We start from the raw sequence: 18947 nt of genomic DNA on the forward strand, positions 1-18947 counted from the left end.
CTTACAGTTTAAGGTTCCCAAGCCAAACGAGCACTTTATTCCGCAGAGCACGTTTGAGGTAAAACTAAGAAAAAATTCTTCCGGTCGAAGCTTAAACTTGAGCCTATAACGAAGATAAAGCGCTGTGCAATTGTTTTACGTTTTGCGGCTGATTTGTGCAAACTTTCTGCCCCAGTCGAGAGTCAAATAACCGAGTTTTACCCAAACCGCACCAAGCAAGGTTATCCTGTCGAGCTTAGACAAATGAACCATAGAAAAATGTGCAAGAATGGTCTGGTGCTGGTGCTGGGTTTCAGTGTTCTCATTTCAACACAAATGCTAGGTTGCTTGCTTGCTATTTACCTTCATCAACAATGCTGCGTTTGGTAATTCGTCTTTCAAATGCCCGCCCACTTGCAGTCGAGAAAACGATGACGCAGCATAATCCAATAAGCTGAGTTATAGAGATGGATCGATGGTGATGCATCTGGGAAAATGCAGGTTCTTGTCTTTGTTTGGGCAAGAAAACAAGGGTATGTGGTTTACTTTCCTATAGCGGTCTAGGAACTAAGAAAACAGTTTTTCATAGATCCGTAAACAAAATGGCAAAAAATCCAATAAAACAGCAGAGGATGCTATTGGTCAATATTTAAACTACCTTCCCTGACCGACAAATCTATTCAAATTTGAGCAAAAATATAAAACAACAGTGGTTTTGTTTGCGGCTATAAGACGGCGTCTACTGCTTTAAAATGAACAATTTTGATTGGGTCTGGAATTTTGTGTATCATCGTATTTGTGTAGAACGGTTTTACTGTTATGATGCTGCGGAAGTGTTATTTTCATTCTGTACAGAACGTTTAACATAAATAGGCAAGTAAAAATTGTTTTTATTAATTTTTTTACAGACAGTCGAACGCTTGTTTTAGGAACGGATACAAGTTTTGAAACATACAAATTTCACACTTACACAACAAGCATTTGTCAATGCAAACCAAATAAGGTCGCACAGAATAATCAACATCTGAAATACGTTAGGCTAAAGTATTGGTCAGGAGCCAGAACCACCCCTTAATAACAGTCACTCCAAAGCCATTGTCAGTCATCGCGTAACAACGAACTGTCACAATGACAATTGTCATGTAGAATGTTTTTCTAACCAGAAATAGTTCAGGCACAGCTATACTTGGGTTCCGACACTTAGGGGTCTAATCCTGATAAAGGAGAATGAATTCGTTTAAATACAAACGTGTCGCTCAAAGGGGTCAATGTTGTTGCAGTTAGGAGATTGTGGCGCTTAGGGCAACGTATAAATATTGCTTTAGACGTCGCGGGGTTATAGTTTGTGCGCCTTAGTAGCAAAATAAACAGGGTTGAAAAAATCTAGCGTGCGGCGATAACGTACTAATAAATCAAGATTAGTGAGAGAATTCATGAATAGGCTTGACAAGAAAACAGAGTCAATTGATATTTGTCCTAAATTCCGAGTCTTTTTTTGACATCGTGGTTAAGAATGGCCTCGGGAGATTAAATGCCTTCTGAATTACACCTTATTGGTGCAACGAGTGTTTATTTGGTGCGAGCGGCTTGTGGAAAGCTAGAGCGTTTTGACAACAACCAGATAAAATTAAGCTGACAAATAGATTGGGTTTGGTTGTTTTGGTATTCCCATAAGACCACCTGCGTGTCTGTTAATTAATCATCGCTAAAACAGAAGGTTATTTCCCTGTCATTTTGGTTTTACAGTACACAAATACAACAAAAGATTTTTCGGAATGCTACCAAAACTACACTGGTTAAATTTAAAACGTTTATTTTGCAGAACTCGACTACAAGTTATACAAATCATTTAACAAAAGATTATGCATCAAAAGCATTCTTCGGGCTTAAAAGTTATACATAAAAAAATGTCCTGGTCAAAATTTCTTGCTAAACAGTGGAGTGAAACAAGCAATGGCTTACCCTGCTTTCTAGGTTTGTAAATCTGAACCTAGCAGTCACTTTATCATTGCTCTTATTATACAGCTAGTTAACTCTGTAACTACAAACTTGTAAAGGTGTAAAGATAAGCAACCCGTAACCAGCACTTTTTACTTCTTATCTTTTCTAACAGCATTCAAATATTATCCCATGAGGTAAGTGAAAATCGCAAATTTGTTACATTAACGCTTTATAAATAAGTTTATTAGCACTGATTGTTGTTTTGCCCATCAATAATTTGTACATGAATGTGCAGCGTCAAATGTAAGTTACGTCACATTTAAGCACTTGCTCAAAATATGGCTACGTGCAGTTCCAGAAGGTAAGTTTACAAAAAAATGCACATGCACATTCCTAGTGAAGTAATTGCACGGAGAAGCCAAACCCTAATGCGTTTGTAATTTCAAAACTTCGTCTTGTTTGCCTTGAAAATGCCACCCAGTTATGTAATGGGGTCGTGCGAAACATTTCGACAACAGTTTCAAGTTCTGGCCGTTTTCGCAAACTTGCAACTAAAAGAACACAAAACTGCTTTTACCCTATCTCCCTGCGCCGGAGGTCCCGACTGCACTGTTGACAGAGGTTACGGTTAAATTAGCAAGCGGATTTGGTTCTCCAAAGTTAGTGAACTGTTGACTGCCTGACAGTGCGTCTAGCTGACTGCCAAATAACTGCCCGCCACAAAAATATTTCACCACGTCATTTTGACTCCTCACTTGTACTCATGTACGACTGTTCGTTTCTTAACTTAAAATAGAACAACACATCTCATATGCAGTTAGCCGCACTAACAGGTAGACCAGCAATTACTCTGTCTTTAGGCTAAGGCGCCCATTGTCATGTTGTATGTGTTTGTTTTGTAACAATTACAGATTGTCTTGTTTATTGTAAATATATATTTACATGTAGCTTGGTGCCCCATTTCATATTTCAATTTATGTAAACCTATATAGCATGATATAACTGCTTAAGTATTTTTTGTAATTTTGTATTCAACTTGGTGTTTTTGACTTCTGGCTTTACTTGCGGAACCTAAAGTCGCACCAACAGTTCAATTATTTCAGGATTTTTATTAAAAGAGACGCAACAGCTAACCTAAAAAATGCGGAAACGTGAAAAAATACAATAAGAAATGTGCAGAACGCCTTAAATCAAACAACACACAACAAAAAATCAGAAAATTGACAAGCCACAAGGAACTTTGCACTGGTCGAGTGCCGGCTTTGTCGGTAATGTTTTCATGGAAAACGTCGTGCAGAGCAAAATATGTGCACAAGAAAATAAAGATTGTCAAACTAAAATCCGAACGTTTTGCATACCGGTGATTTTCTATGCAAGCTACTGGTGTCAAAGACATCTATGAGTGTTTGTGTGTGGCAATCAGAATAGCTGCAAAAATTGGCAATTGCAAATCTACCGTGTAACATGCGAAAGACAAGTGTGATGTGATTTAATTTAACTAACGATAGTGGATAAAAAATAAAAACCGATACTTCGCTGCATATGTTTTTTGTGGGCTGTTGTATACGTGGATTGAGGTATAAAACACAAAAGGCATCAACGCCAAGGTGTCTCTAACATTGTATAGATAAACTATGAAAACTAAAACAAAATCTAAAACCGTCTTTGACCTCCATTAACCCTCTTCTCATGGAGTAACGACACTCTGTAGCCCATTAGGAGTCACTATGACCTCATTGGATGACACATCATCGCTTCTCGGTGACGTCAAACGATGACGTCACAATGGCTATTATAGCAAGGGTGAAGAGAAGCAAGATATTACAGTTTACTCTTGAACCACTTCCAGTATCGCCACGTAGTGGACTTTGTGATCCTGTTGGGATGCTGAGATCTGATAGGTAAACTAGAAGGGAACCGCTCGTGGTACTTTCTTTGGTGCTAATTGTTGTTGTGGTGGTTGTTGTTTTTGTTTTTTTTGTAAGGACTGACGTCTGAGTTGTGACTGGAGTTGTAGTAGAAACCGTTTTCTTCTGGTTGTGAGTCTTGCCGACTTCAATTGTAAGATATGTCGCTGTTCCGGAGTCAGCAAGAGCCGCGAGCTTTTTTCCAAAATCTAAGCTGACCATCAGGGAGATAGTATGGGTTCCTGAACATAAAAACAAGGTCATGTTATTGCAACAGTGTAAATATTTTCTCAACACAGCGAAATTTTCGGCTTAAACATTAATATCACGACTACAAAGTGATATACACTAAAAATAGGCATAATCGCAAATCGGGTATAACGTATTTGTGATTGTCGCAAATTGGCAGGATGGGCCTTCGCCAAATCGGGTTTATCGAAATTGTGCAGGCGACGACAAACTTAAATATTTCATCTCGTTATCTTGCCACAGTATTTCATTTCGACCGGCAGTGCACAATCTTTCTATTTTCGTCAAAACAAGACAATTGGGAGAGAATTGAGATCGACAAAAACAGATTGTTCTGCTGTATTAAGTATTTTGTCACTATTTGATGACGCAATGCTGAATTCTTGTTTCCACACAGTCGTATTGTTTGTACTTGATATTTAATGCAGTTTTTGGTGTAAAAATGTGCCGGTTTTTAGTTTAGGTCAGGTTGGCGAGAGGCATTGGTGGTTGTTTTGTCGCAGAGGAAGTAGCATGGGAAAGTTAGACACTTAAACTGTAACGCAATGACTTCAAATCAACCGTGACTTCCTGGCGACGCGCGAGCTTAAAACCGTCAGCGAAATAAACGAACATTCCATCCCGACATGTTGGCTTTCAGGTACGGGTTGGGACCCAAAGTATCGCGTTGCTAAAAAATCAACAACAGAACACTACCATCGGTCGGATAGTTGTTTGCTTATTGTTGGTGCACGTTGGATTAAAACGAGAATATATTTTAATTTTGGCTCGGATCCTGGCTATGATTTCGGACCTCTTAAGGTTAGAGATAATTGTATAGCTCGCGCTGACACTATCGACCTTCAGATACGCAGAAGCTTTAGTTTCTTCACAGTATCAAGTTCCGAAGCATAATTACCACTTGCAGAACACGATTTTGGCGGTTTAGTGTAGGTTAGACGCTTGACACAGGAATGTTGCATAAACCAGCACCTCTGTTTTTTGTTCAAATCACGATCAAAGAGCTTAAGTATTTTCACATTAAAGCCTACAAATTTCTCCATACGCCCAACCCGTCAAATAGCGAAATTAGATGCAGAGATTGAGGACATTTTGATCGACGTAATGGTTTGTTTGTGTAGCGATGCGATTGCATGGCATCCATTATAACCAGCGCCCAATACGACTCAAGGCGTGCTCTGTGCGTGAAAAGTAATGCACTATCCTTGTAAACTGTCAATTTTGATAAGATCTCAGTCTACAAAGGGCATAGATGGACTTACAATCTTGGCGTAACTGTCATAGCCATGTAGCACGTGTTTATATGAAATGACATGCTAGCGGGAAATAAAGGCAAAGTTCAAAATTCCGTTCGGGATTAAACTTTTACCGCTTAGTTACCCGTTAAGATCGCTTTACCGCACAGGCCCTTGAAGATCTCACGAGGCTTAAAAAGGCCCCACTAAAAACGCGTTTATATGTTCCTTTTTAAGACCAATTAACTTCATGCTAGTTTTATAAAATATTTTAGGTCACAATGAGGGACAGAAACTTTTACAAATTAAAACCAACTCGCTAGGTTTTTAAACGGAATACGATTAAGAAGGGTCACAGGCTGAATTGGATACAAGGACGCGAGAACACACAGAAAACTGCATGTAGGTCTAAACAAGTTTGACATTTCCGCAGCGTATTGTTAACCAGACCAGGAATCAAAGTGCACGATTTTAAGCTGTACAAAACCTTCGAAAGCGCAGCAGGTAATTGTAGCTTTGTCAGGTTTACGTAGTTTGAGCAGAGGACGCTTGCCATTCGAAATGATCCAGTAATTTCAGGCTTGGAGGGCTTACGAAGCGGTGCGCATCAAAGCGGCACCTTGGCGCATCAATCATTGCAATGCAGAAGACCGTAAATAATCAGCTACAGTCGAGAACTTCAGCATGTAACTCCGTTAAAACTTTAACAAAGGATTTAGGTTCGATGGGTTGGGCAAAGACATGCGTACATGGTTGGTCATCAGTCATACTTGGACAGGCGCCAATTATCATTTCATAGCAAAGCTCGTAATTTCACAACAGTCGACCTCGAAATGGCAAAGGTCAATGGTTTGGCATCCAGCGCGTTAGTGTTTACAGTTACTTCTTTGCTAATTTTGAAGCATTTTTACCGCTATTTTACTATACAGCAAGAGGTGATACATTGGTTGGGATTTGGAAAACAAACAGAAACCAATTTAGACGTGTCGAAGTCGATTGATAAATGAAGAAGAATGCTCACTTTCGTGGATCAAAATTCGTAACCGCATTTTTGTGTAAGCCGCGAAACGCAGATAAGGCGTAACCTAAGTGCAGGCAAATCAATTACAAATTCAAGTCATTTTCAACAATGTCCCAGATTTGAAAGCTTACAGTGCCACAGTTTACACTGGAAAAATTCCTACTTCCCACTATGTGTTCCCCGTGATAATCTTAACTTGGTCTACATCCCTTTTGCGCTTATGTGTCCTTTCCGTCCACTTATAGCGGCATCCGTCTTAAAAAGTCAACGCTTATCCGAATAAATCCACAAGCATATGCCGCTTCGGCGTCCGTTTCCCGGTCACGTGACCAAAGTATCACGTGACCAAAGCGACTTTGTGACGCTCACTTTGTTGAGTGTACACAGCAACAAACGCGTTGAACAAACAAACGTGTTTCCATCAAACGGCAGCGCGCGCCCGGCGACAACTTTAATCCGCTACTTCGCTTTCCCTCTCAAACAAACAAGCAACCCCTCAAAAATCACTGTGACGTCACAATGAAAGGCGACACGTGCGCTGGATGTTTCGACTTTTAAGTGTTTTCGATTTTAGCTGAATGAAAACGAGGCGAGACGACCAGGCGGGAGAAGAGTGGTGGACAGCGACTCAAGTTGGTTGCCAAGTGTTGTCCCGTATTACCAATGGACGAAAACGATCTGGAATGTGATCCATAGTAAAAATTGCGCCCGAGTTTGATGGCAATCCTATATACGAAATATCGCTGAAAACATTTACCCTCCGGTGACAAAAATTATACTCATTATCCACAACAATAAATTCCACTTTTTCGTTCGTCATTGATATGTTTCCGTGTTTTTGTTTATAACGTTGCCACTTTCCTTTAACCGCTACGTCACCATGGATAAGAGATGAAATTTAAATGCGATGTTTCGCACATAGCAATTACTGAATGCCGAATTTTTATGTTAACCTTTTGCTTCATGCCAAAACAATACTGTTATAATGCCCAAGTCGCTTCCTATTCGTAACTGATAATATTCAAGAAATGTGCCAAATTAAGACAGTAATTAACATCCGCCATTTTGAACGCCCATGGTAGAATACTAAAATCGCAAAAATGTCGGTAGCGCTTTAAACATGATAAATTACCCCTTTTAAATTAACCAATAAACAACACATGCGAGCCCGCGTGACATTCATATAGCCCTCGCACTCTGCAAAGGTCACAACTGTGGTCATCCAATGAGGTCTCGCCCTCATGTCACGTGGCCCCAAATGCCTTTTGCATTGTGCCGTTATGATTGTTTCGTCATGATGGAACGCCTTTTATGACCGGCAATAAAACTTGCGCGCGACGCAATCGGTTGCCCGGGGTGATGTTGTGACGTAGGTGTCGAAAATGTACCGCCTTTGTTCAAAATCTATTCTTAAAGGCGGTTTTTCAAGGGAAAAGACAACATGTATTCTGATTTTGTTTTGCTTGTTAGATTGCTAAGTTAATTCGGCTTTTGTATTAAAACTTCAAATTGAAAAAAACTTCGACCCAAAACAAAAACAGGCTTAAGCGCGTTTTGTTCCATTTGACCCCCGCGTTTCAGCAGGACAGTACTTAACAGGACAAACGATACAGGTGTGAAAGCAAGCGCGATAATCATCTCACAAGACAACCAGCCTCCCGCAAGCTGAACAATGGATGCAATAAAGGCAGTTTGCACTCGCCAAAGCGGTCTCGCTGACCAATCGGGACCGGACAGTATTTTGTTTGAACTTTTGTCAACACCTGAAGCGGGTTTTGTTTGAAGTCGGGACATCTCAGATCCCACGAGCGTAGGTTACACTGGAAGGGATGACACCTGCCACAAATATGATTGACAAAGTGCCACTGCTTGTCAAGGGCGGTTGTGACAGCTGTCACTTTTTGAAAGGCTGGCACTATTTTTGGAAACCGAAAGGAGTCTTACACATTGCCAATTTTTTTATTTGAAAAAAAAACGCAACTTTTGTTTCGAAGCCAAATGCTACTCAAATACAATTTTTTACAATTTCGGGTGAATTATTTGGCATTTTACTTATTGTCGATTTTTTAGCGTAAGCTGATCGGGGTCATGAACATATTTGAGGCGAATTATCATCGATGCTGTTTGGTGCGTCATACTCGAAACCCTACACCAGGATCGTCACGCTCGAATGCGTTGCACGAGAACTCCGTGCATAGATTGATTAACAAGACATGTGTTGGAAAGCATCAAAACAAGCCCCAATACTTTATGCACTAAACTTGGCAAAATTTGTCAGAGGGCATATTTACTCGCTCACTAATGTAACTTCAAAACCCAAACTACACAAAAATCGTTATGTTGCGAAATAATAGGCCAGCATAAGTTTGTTTTTGTTCAAATAATTTGTTATAAAAGAGCGTTAAAGAGGGGCGTTCGAACCTAACTACACTCGCACCATGAGAATAATCTCATAGTTTCAGTGGACCATATATATGTCCACAGTAATTATACGCCCTATTTTCACACCGTCGCAAGACTTGCGAAATCAAATCTTTGTGTGTATAACGCCATTGACAGCAGAGTGATGTGAAGAAAAGACAAATATGTGCTTACTGCCGTCGCGTTAAAACAAGGGGCGCTGGGCTATCTGTAATCAAACTGCTAATGACCGACGACACGAAACCGACACATTTACGTGACCCACAGAAGACAATGGGTGATTATGCGCGCACAGACGCCTCATCAGCATTACGTCATGTTTGCCATTGCCACCGAGCGCAGCAGAGCGTAACCGCGGAGTCTTTACGCATGAATGATCTGCAAAATTTTCGGGTAATCAGCGATTCGACTTAAAACGTTCAAAGAAAGGTTGGCCTTGCCAATAATCTGCTCAGCTACTGTACATAAAAGGCTAAGCGAAGTTTAAAAGATCAAAGGGGATAATTTTAAACACAAACAACTTCCATTGGCTTGCACGGCACCAACTGCTAAACAGAAAAGCCATTACGCAAGAAATAGTTTTGTCATTTTTCGGCTGATAATGGATACAATATCACCTTGTCAATAGAAAGTCGCTTATTTTTACGTATTTCTATCCTCGAGTATACGACCGACAAAGTAAGCATGATTCATGTTATCAGGTGGCGAAACGGTCTTCATTACTAAACAACAGTTCTCAACGCCTTTTCACGTTCGCATCAGCAGTAATGAGAAGTTTCAGGCGAGCGACATTTTACACGCTGCCTTATAAATATTGGGTGGTCGCCGAATAATATGATATAAATCCGAATGACGTGTTTTCTGTTTTTAGCGAGTAGTTTAGTCTGCAAGGTAGCAAGGAACGGGCTCGGTTGTCTGGAAACAGGTTTTCTTTTTAGATTTTACCGGTTTAAGAAGAGTGACAGTTGCCAGGCAACTTTATACACGCCTGGGATATAAACACATCAAAACCGGTTGCGGAAATCAGTCTGTATTAACAAGGGATTTTTCAGCTCAGGGTTTACTTCTTTCACCGTATTGTGGAATGGCATAGTGAAACAATTTTAGCAATACTTTGCCAATCCCTATAGTCTTACATTTGGATCCGTTTTCGGTCCTAAACTATGCTATAGAAGTCCAAGAACAATAAAAAGAAAACAAATGTCTTACCGATAGTGTTCATGACTTGAATCTTTCCATCCTGGTCATCGTAGATCACCACTGCGCTTGCTTGGTATCTCTCTCCAAGCTTGATCTTGTTGAAGAAATAGCACCTGCCTCGCTTGATCAACGCAATCCACGGCTCGTCCCTGGGAATTTCCATTTCATTTTTAATCGAATGTGCGCAGCCTAAATTCGACGACCTTCCGGGATCGGCGACATGGACCACTTTGCCTCGGACCATCTCAGTAGGCGAGTGAAACCCAAACTTTCCAGTGGTACGCAGTTTTATTTCGTCGGACGCATCAGGTGTCATATGTGCATGCAAGTGAGCGTCGGTCCATGCTGGGGGATTATTAGGATCTGGTACAGTTTCAGTGGCGACTGATGGTGATTTTCGCATAAGAGCATCAAGAAAAATCTTGTCATTCACTGGATCGCGCTGGTCTCGTCGCTTTCCGCCGCGTCCCCGGTGCCGCCTTTTGCGTTTGCGGGCTTCCGTGCATGAATTTTCGGCGCACACTACAAGGATGATCACGATCGACCAGCTGATGAAACGGACGATATTGAGCAAATTCAAAGTAGTCATTTTCACTGTTGCAGTTTTTTGATTAATTATAAAATTTAAAGTCTAAAAACAAAACAAATTTGACTTAAAACAGAAATAAAGTAACCACAATAGCAACAAATTGACACTGGCATTTAATCTGTCATAATCTCACTCTTCAGAAAGTTTCTGCCAGAAACTGTCGCTAAGACTAAACTTCAGACATCTCATAAAACAGAACTACTAAACTCTTTATTTCTAAACCTGACAAAATACAAAACCCAGCTTGGGAGTTTTCTGTACAAAACGCGTCTCGCGAATAACAACAGCACAGCGTATTTGACTGGACCGTAGACAAGCGAAGCAACTTCTTGACGTCTCGACCGTTTCAGCTTTTTTCTCATAGCGTCCAGCGTTTCGAGAAGGCCTTGTCTGATAACAGCGCCGAGGGACCAATTGCAGCGAAATGTTGTAAGTTGTAAGGTTGAATACAATGGACAACCCATGTCACGGATTAAATGCGTATTTACAACGGATGGAGACTACAGTGTTTACAAAAAACGCTTAAAAGCGTCGTTTTTAACAAACATCAAATTTAAATTGAGAAAATACGTATTATGACCAATCTTTGCCACCAATTATTTACCGCGATAGTACCGTTTACAAAAGTCTACTTTCTTAGGTTAAGATTTTACTGTTTCGTAAAAATATACAATAACTGTACATGCAGATTGCAACACTAGTTATGACAAGTCACAAGCTGCTTGCGATTCTTATACGCCAGGGGAGTTCTACTTTTGTTATCAGTTTGAACGCAATCTTGACCTCGTAGTTTGGTAGATAATTTTCGATCTAAATTTTTTTAGATTCCGGCGTGCCATTGTCCGCATAGTAATACTATAATATCAGCTGATAACTTGGTGTGATTAAAACCGATGCTTTTACAGTAATTTCCAGAGGCGCAAACATGTTTTTTTAAACTAATTATTTTATGCTACTACGTTTTTAGCTGTAAATTCTAATTTTCATTTTCAAATAATATTTTCCGCATGGTTTAAACTAGGCTAATAAGAACTTTTAGATTATGCCGCCATTAGGTGTTACTCAAATAGTCTAAAACAATTTCCGCATTAACACCTTGACCAAGAGGATGAAACACACGTTTTAAGCTTCCTCCTGTCTCCAGCCGGGCCATCTTCCGCATTAACTCTTTTGACTCTTAGGTCCAACACCTATATCCCGCTGTTTTTTCGTGCAGCAGTTTGACGCAACAAAGGCATATTGTTTTAGCGAACATCCTGTCCCCGCGAACCTACCCATGCGAGTCGGCAAATTGCGTTAAAACTGGCGTGCTTGCGCAGCTCAGGCGGACAGACAAATTCAATTATATCCTACCAAGTTCGATGGTGCGAAACGGTTGACTACCGTCTTTACATCAACGAGTGTTCAAATCGCTAAAATCAAGCAACAAACAACTAAAACACAAACTGCAATACATACTGATTCTGGTAATACTGAATTATTATTTCCAGCACTTATTTTGATCAAATGAGGCGTCGTCAGAGGACACAATGTTCAACATTCATGCGTCGACTGTCAGAACAAATAAAATAAACTGACCAGTAAGCTTCATTAGCAAAACATGTTTTATTTTCCTTAGTTGTGTTACCTAAACACGTCTGTTTTCCTGACAGGTCACGAATCTGTGAATGGTAAAGACGACGGTTGGGGAGCAGTTATACTCCACAACTTTTTTCTTCCCCAGCCGTTATCTTCGCGACGTGTGACGTCGCGCGTTCGCCGTCCAATTAGCTTCAACAATAACTTCACGAATCACGAAGCGAAAAAAATCCTAGGTCGCCGAGTTTTGTTTTCAAAACAGAGTCTCTAAAAACAACATCGGTTGCTTTTTGTCACATTTATGCGCATTAGTCCTGTCACAGTTATTTGTTGATCTTTTTCTCAGATACATATGGCTAAAATGCCAAATTTTCCTTGTTTTCACCAAACCTATTTTTCAATAATTTCAGTCATGCCTAAAAAAAATTATTACTTTAGTTACAAAAACGCAAATTTGAAAAAATCCTGTATACGTACACATGTTGTTCTAAGTTGTTTTTGTACTTATCATAGCATATAAAATGAGATTTGATGTTTCATATTTCTCAGAGCCAAAGCCTTTCAAACAAGACTTTCCTTCCATCCTACGCATAACATTCCCATTGTTGACGAACTTCAGAGACCTTGCAAACACATCTAGGCACTTTTTGTGGTTGTTGAACAAATAAACAAACTTATCGTCGCAATTGAAACTGCGCAGTGCATCTTAAAACGAATTTTACGGGGTCAGAAGGTAAATGTCAGATCTGTAAATCTGTCCTTGGGCATTCTATTCCGAAATCGAGCCCAAACGAGGTCTGTGAAACAATTTGGCGGTCAGTGACCCTGGAGTAAAAAATGGAGACGTAGCGTTGGGTCAATACCTCGGGCACTAAAATTGTTTGCTCGTTAGTTTTACTTCAACTCCTGGTGAGCGGAAATGTCTGAATAAGCAAAGTTCATAGATTTGCAACTGTTAAATATCGTCGTATCTTAAACTATGTTTTTCATTGAACTATGTTAACATGCAACTTAGGGGCAGTCGGAAACATTCATGACAGTGTACTGAACCGCCCGCATACCTGGGTGGCCTTCTGTTAAGCTAAGTCTAGAGTAAACTTGCAAACCATATGTGGTGAAAGTAAAGGGTGCAAAATGACATAAGGGCATCAAGGGTTTGACCTTTCGACATTGGGCCACAAAGTTACAGCAAGCATCTGTCGTTGTTATCACGGACAAGTTTTGAGCGAGCACTAATTGGCTTAACTTCGTTCCGGTTTGCTTGTTACCACACGCAGTTGCTTGAATTTGGCAACAACTGTACGCATTAACCCCTTCTGAACGATAAGTTGGTGCATCCTGTTTAATGATATTCTTTACAAAAAGAAATATAACTCTCTAACGTCAAAAGCAAAGTAGCGATGTACATGAGATGCCGTGTTTAATCGATGCAAACAATGCCGCATACAGATTTTCATGCCCAATATAGTCTACAGTGTAAACTCTACACTCTACAGATATACAAAGACATACATGAAGCGCTGTACCAACTACCAAGAAGAGCCGATCATCCACTTTAAGCATGGTAATAACGTTCAAGTAGAGACCGCTAATATTTTTTTAAACATTTGTAACATTTATAATTTCAGCTAAATAATTTTGCATTATAACATACTTGTTTGTAACGTATCAATGCACTTCGGATGTTTAGACACATTTTGACAACCAGTAACACAGTTTTGGGTATCGCACCGGTCGATTATCGTCGAGTTAATCGCGATAAACAACGCACCCTATCAGCGTTTATCACGTAGCGACGATAATCGAAAATAATCGACATTTTGTTTGGATAAAGTCACGGAGGGGGGTGGCAAAGCAAATAACAAGCATCGAAAATGTTATTTTAGCACAATAATGTCTGTTTGTTACGACACTCTGGGTTTCACGGTGCCCAAAGATACCATGGAACGATTATTTGACATTTGCTGTTCCATTACACCTGAACGGTGGCGATCTGTTATGGGTAAACAAAGGAAACTTGTCACCTTACATTGCACGCGGAGTCCTAATTGTTCCTGTCAAGTTTTAAAGTTAAGATCCTGATGTTTGTCACGAAGTGTTGGGGATTACATTACTCCATAGCAAAACTGACATGAAGGATTTCACGAAGCACCACTGAAACGCTCTTACTGCGTTTTGGTTTATTGGCGGTTTTGTAGCTGTGAGATTAATCAGGCTTATTTAGACCACTGCCTTTTTCCTCGAATACCTTACCTTAATTTAGTAAAATATACTCCGAATATATACTGCCTGAAATTCAATAAATATGGAGTGCAGTGCAATGGCATGTTGACTGACGGAAGCTACAGTTAATAATTTGTTTGTTTGTTTTCTGTGAAAGATTAGTTTCTAAGTTTCCAAACAGGGAATTCAAATGCTTGCCACAAACAAGAAAAAAAAATCAGTGCTTTATCTTTAGCAGTGCATGCATGCACTATCAAATACGTTTAAGCGTGGTAAGTTGGTCATATGCTTACACAAAATTCTTTGCTTACCCCACCTTAGCAAAACAGGAAAAAAGCAACCTTATCGTTTCGAGAACACTGATTGGACGCACTGGTCTACTTTTTAAAATTGTTGTTTTAACTGGATGCTGTATGTAATATCCAGCAAACTATCCACGGTTTTCTACATATAACCACAAAGCTAGAAACCATTCACAAAAGTCCACGTCTAGCGACTTGTTCAGGCTTGAACAATCTCTAATTGTGACATGACAATGCGTCAGTGTTATTTGTCGAACATTCCGTTATTCTCTGCCAGCTTTTCACCAAATTTAGTGTGAGTTCAAACTCATACGCCCTTGTTATTGTTTCCATTCAAATGACGCCCGTGCCAGTAGTCCTTCCTTTGTGACGTTTCAATCAACACTTCTTTCGTCAAAAAGACAACATATTTACCGAGTGTGTTTATTTGGATTTCCTTTCTGTTGTTGTTGGTTGAAAACATTCCAGTTTGTACTTTTAATTAAGGATGGGACATATTTTTGATATGATCTAAAACAGGGGTTCTTAACCTGGGGTGCTTGGATAAAGCACCCCCAAGGGGTGCGAGAACTGTTCCTAGGGGGTGCGGGGATGCTGAATCATTAAGATTGGTTAGGTCTATTCTATTTAAGCAATTACAGAAGGGGGAGCAAAAATTGGTTAGTGATTTGTAAGAGGGTGCGAAAATTGGTTGGTGACTTGAAAGGGGTGCAGCAAGGAAAAAAGGTTAAGAACCACTGATCTAAAACGATTTTTGACATCTAATAAACTTATTTTAATAGTCCTTGTCTGATTTTAATGTTGTCTATGGTGTTGCCTACTTAGTTGATTGGCTCCAACTTATAAGTCAAAAAGCTGCCTAAATTCCTATGAAAAACGTTATGACGCGTTGTGTCATTTTCCTGTTTGAACGTAGCAAGCAAATTAAGTAATAATAGGAATTATATTGTTTAATTTCTTGGGATTGGAACGGTACTGAAAAGAGTAATAACGAAAATCACCATTCCTTTCAGATAGTCTATCACTATCTAATAATCGAAACTAAATTGCGCGACCATAGTTGTGTTATCCATGCAGCAATAAGTTCGTGTAGCAGTGAGTGAAAGCCATGCCCAAATGCGGTAGTTCCATCTTTGGAATGAATTATCAACAGAAAACAAAGACTTAATGGTTGCTTGTACACCCATTGCTATGCGAACAAACCCAAAGGTTTCTATTCCCAGGCAAGAAGCACTTGGCATAATGTGACCACCCCCTGCACAGGCACGTTAACGACTAAGCGACCTTGCAAGTCAAATAAAGAGACACTTCGGTTACGCAAACATCTCCTGAAAGGGACGATTTCACTTGAAAATTCAACCTTTCCCAACCTCAGTTTTAACTTGACACCTTGACGTCATAATACCAGGGGTCAAGGGTTGCTTGTTTGAATGGGTGAGACGATTGGGGGGCGCTGCTGTAAATGGGTTGGGTGATGTTTTTATTGTCATACTAACACTAATGTGTTCGTGCGCACTATTTAAATGGGTTTGGGGTGACTCTTAGCTTTCGAAACTTTATGGGATTATGCGTTTTGTTGAGAGAGTGATAAATTTCAGTGGTTACTTGAAAAAGGCTGTTAAAAACTTTTTGTAACACAATGGGAGTCTGTATTAACGACAGATGTAAAGCTGTCAATTCGTTTTGATCAAATACAGGATTGACAAGAAAAAAACAAGTCTATGTATGTATAGTAGTAGGTTTGCCACTGTTCGACAAGCGTTAACTATGTTTAATTTTAGACACAAACACGTGAACAATCGCTTCACGGGTCCAGTAATTGGACAAACATCCTTTTCTTCATCCGTGCACTTGTTAAGGTAGTCACTGGCTGACAGACTATATCAATACAGCAGCTGAAACAAGTGCACGTATCCGACGAACATAACGTACATCCGGGGGCTATGGTAGACGTTTGTTTGCTTACTGCAACCGACTTTCGCAGACAGACAGAAGGGCGCACGACAAGAAATCGGGTCACCTGGCTTTAATGACGTAAACAATGCTATCCTGCTTGTTTCGTCATAATGGCAGATGACCTCACAATAAGATCAAATCATGCCATTACCGTTACTACCAGCTGAGACGATGCAGACAGACCCTTCACAATTTTTTTTACTTTTTTTTGTCTGTAGAGACAACTTAACGCATTGACCTTGTTTTGTTATCCAAGCAAATTGCACTACATCCGTATTTGCATAAAACGGTCGAAAATACTTTGACAAAACTAAATAGAATTTTGACGTATGTATGTTTTTATTTCTTTTATTACAGCATGAACTGTCACAATTGCTGCAGCTAAAAAGGATGCAAATTAACAGTAACCAAACATTGTTATTTTAAACGAAACTGGTATACTATTTCTGACCGGAAAAGCAATAATTGTCACTTGACCATCCGCATTATTAGCCGCTTGTCTCGTCATAATAATGACAACGTAGCTCTTTCTGTAATCATTCATTTCCCTTGTTACAGATTACTACTGCAATGTGATACATTAATTCGACACAAATCACTTAATCTACTTTCTAACATCCGGCGGGTAGTATTTGATTTGACCACAAAACTAAAATCGCTATACAGAAAACCGAAAGTTATCACTAAGCCAAAATCAAATCCAATATATTGTACACATTAAAATTACAATGCACTTTCCGTTTCAAAACAGCGTTTGATAAATCGCAACAAGATAATGAAATTCCAATAAAGCAACAAAACATTTTATCTCGTTTTAACGCGTTTAGCAACTTTTTGCAACGTGTCAGATTTAAAACCTTTGATTTCTATTTATGTCTTGAAGAGACACGTCCAGCTCTTTACAGGTCGCCAAAGGTGACCTTGTCAAAATACAATCCACAATATTTTGTACAACAAAGCAGTTAAACTTGTCATGACGCGAACAATGCTTTTGGAAACGCATTGATCAACTGTTCAAACTTCTGACATTGTCACCGTGTTTTATTAAAGAGCGCCACATTTTGATGAGGCTAAACTCGGCTAAGAAGTAAATGAAAAAACCCTTTTAGTATTCAGTTAAAGGTAATCAATACGTTTGGTTTTATTTTTTTTCATTTAAAATTGCAACAAACGGATACCAAAACACTTGCATACAAAACAAAAACTTGAATACAAAATATTGTGCCTTTGTTTTGTAGCCTAATCATATGTTTTGGATTTTTTTAACAAACCAAAACAAAATCTCGTCAACAAAAAAACACAATCAAAATGAACCAAGATTTAATAACGAACCGAAAAAGGTTACCAACGTAATCTATTGTTAGGCCACAAAAATACCACGGTTACATCATAGAAAAACCTGCTGTGACCAAAAACGTGCAAAAATTTTCCCAGCAGGTAGTAATTATTTACTATAGCTTGGGTGTAGGCCTAGCATACTATTAAACACTTAAGAACGTGTTATCACTGTAAGCCACCTTGGATAAAGCTTAGGTAATTATAAGGGTACAACCGTACAATGGTTAATTGTGTGCAGATCAACTGACGGTTCAACTTTTCTTCTGTTTTGGTCGAAAATTTTTCAGCCTGTTTCAATTGTTTACGTGAGGACAGATAGTGCAATGACATCACTAATCCCATAATGACGGAACAGTGGAACAAAAGCTTTATTGTTTTGTCAACAATAGAAAAATGCTTATCCTTCAAATTAGAAAATAATTTAATCGCATTTGGGTAACGCCACAGTACAAGGAAAATCGCAGCTACAATAAGAACGAAAAGTTGAAAAACAAACAAAATCTACAGCTGGACTTTCCTGATCTTCAAAACAAACAAAATGATTTATAAATATGTGTTACGTAAGATCTCCATAACAAACAAGCTAGGTTAAAACTATACCACATGTTATGCGCTGTTCAGAGTAAAGTTGTGGTTACTTAAAAGGGAGAGTTGTAACGCGATTTACTTTGTACAGCGCTTTTTCGCTCTCGAAGTCTCGTCTCCTACATGGTCTAGTGGTTAGGATTCCTGGCTTTCACCCAGGCGGCCCGGGTTCGATTCCCGGTGTAGGAACGTTTGCATTGGTGGTTCAGTGGTAGAATCCTCGCCTGCCACGCGGGGGGCCCGGGTTCGATTCCCGGCCAATGCAATCTTTTAAATTTTGCAACGCAAATTCAGTGCGGTCATTGGACTATTTTTGCGGTTTTGATGTATTATTCCTCCAAGCGTGCCTACAGTACATTATCATTTACCAACTCCATACTTTAAACGTGTCGGTCTTATACAGCTAGTCTGTAATTAATTTTT

At 39.5% G+C, this 18947-nt stretch overlaps 2 protein-coding genes and 2 non-coding genes across 5 annotated transcripts in view; 2 read left to right on the top strand and 2 right to left on the bottom strand.

Moving 5' to 3' along the window:
• The window catches only part of LOC145238228 (uncharacterized), a 30047-nt gene extending 28025 nt beyond the window's left edge, over positions 1–2022 (bottom strand). For both annotated transcript variants that reach the window (XM_080101336.1, XM_080101337.1), the window contains exon 1: positions 343–2022. In XM_080101336.1, coding sequence (XP_079957462.1) covers positions 343–466 — 124 coding nt within the window. In that variant the 5' untranslated portion in view covers positions 467–2022. The remainder of the gene's footprint in view (positions 1–342) is intronic.
• A 987-nt stretch (positions 2023–3009) lies between these two features.
• LOC145238382 (uncharacterized) lies at positions 3010–10616 on the bottom strand. The gene is made up of 2 exons (XM_080101525.1): positions 9963–10616; positions 3010–4069 (listed from the first exon to the last, which is right to left on the bottom strand). Exons 1-2 carry the CDS (start codon positions 10540–10542, stop codon positions 3669–3671), a joined length of 981 nt encoding a protein of 326 aa, XP_079957651.1. The 5' UTR covers positions 10543–10616; the 3' UTR covers positions 3010–3668.
• An 8025-nt stretch (positions 10617–18641) lies between these two features.
• Trnae-uuc (transfer RNA glutamic acid (anticodon UUC)) lies at positions 18642–18713 on the top strand. Its single transcript has one exon. It is a non-coding gene; the product is annotated as a tRNA-Glu (tRNA).
• Positions 18714–18718: 5 nt separating this feature from the next.
• Positions 18719–18789, top strand: Trnag-gcc (transfer RNA glycine (anticodon GCC)). Its single transcript has one exon. It is a non-coding gene; the product is annotated as a tRNA-Gly (tRNA).
• The last annotated feature ends 158 nt before the right edge of the window (positions 18790–18947 follow it).

This window comes from Phallusia mammillata, chromosome 7, assembly GCF_965637545.1.
Source record: "Phallusia mammillata chromosome 7, kaPhaMamm4.hap1.1, whole genome shotgun sequence".
Classification (NCBI taxonomy): Eukaryota; Metazoa; Chordata; class Ascidiacea; order Phlebobranchia; family Ascidiidae; genus Phallusia; species Phallusia mammillata.

What these genes read in the sequence shown, in the direction of transcription:
- LOC145238382 (XM_080101525.1), bottom strand. Translation starts at nt 10,542, where the DNA reads ATGACTACTTTGAATTTGCTCAATATCGTCCGTTTCATCAGCTGGTCG. An exon ending in TCAAGTCATGAACACTATCG is followed by an intron (nt 4,070 to 9,962) that starts GTAAGACATTTG and finishes TTTTATGTTCAG; the next exon opens with GAACCCATACTATCTCCCTG.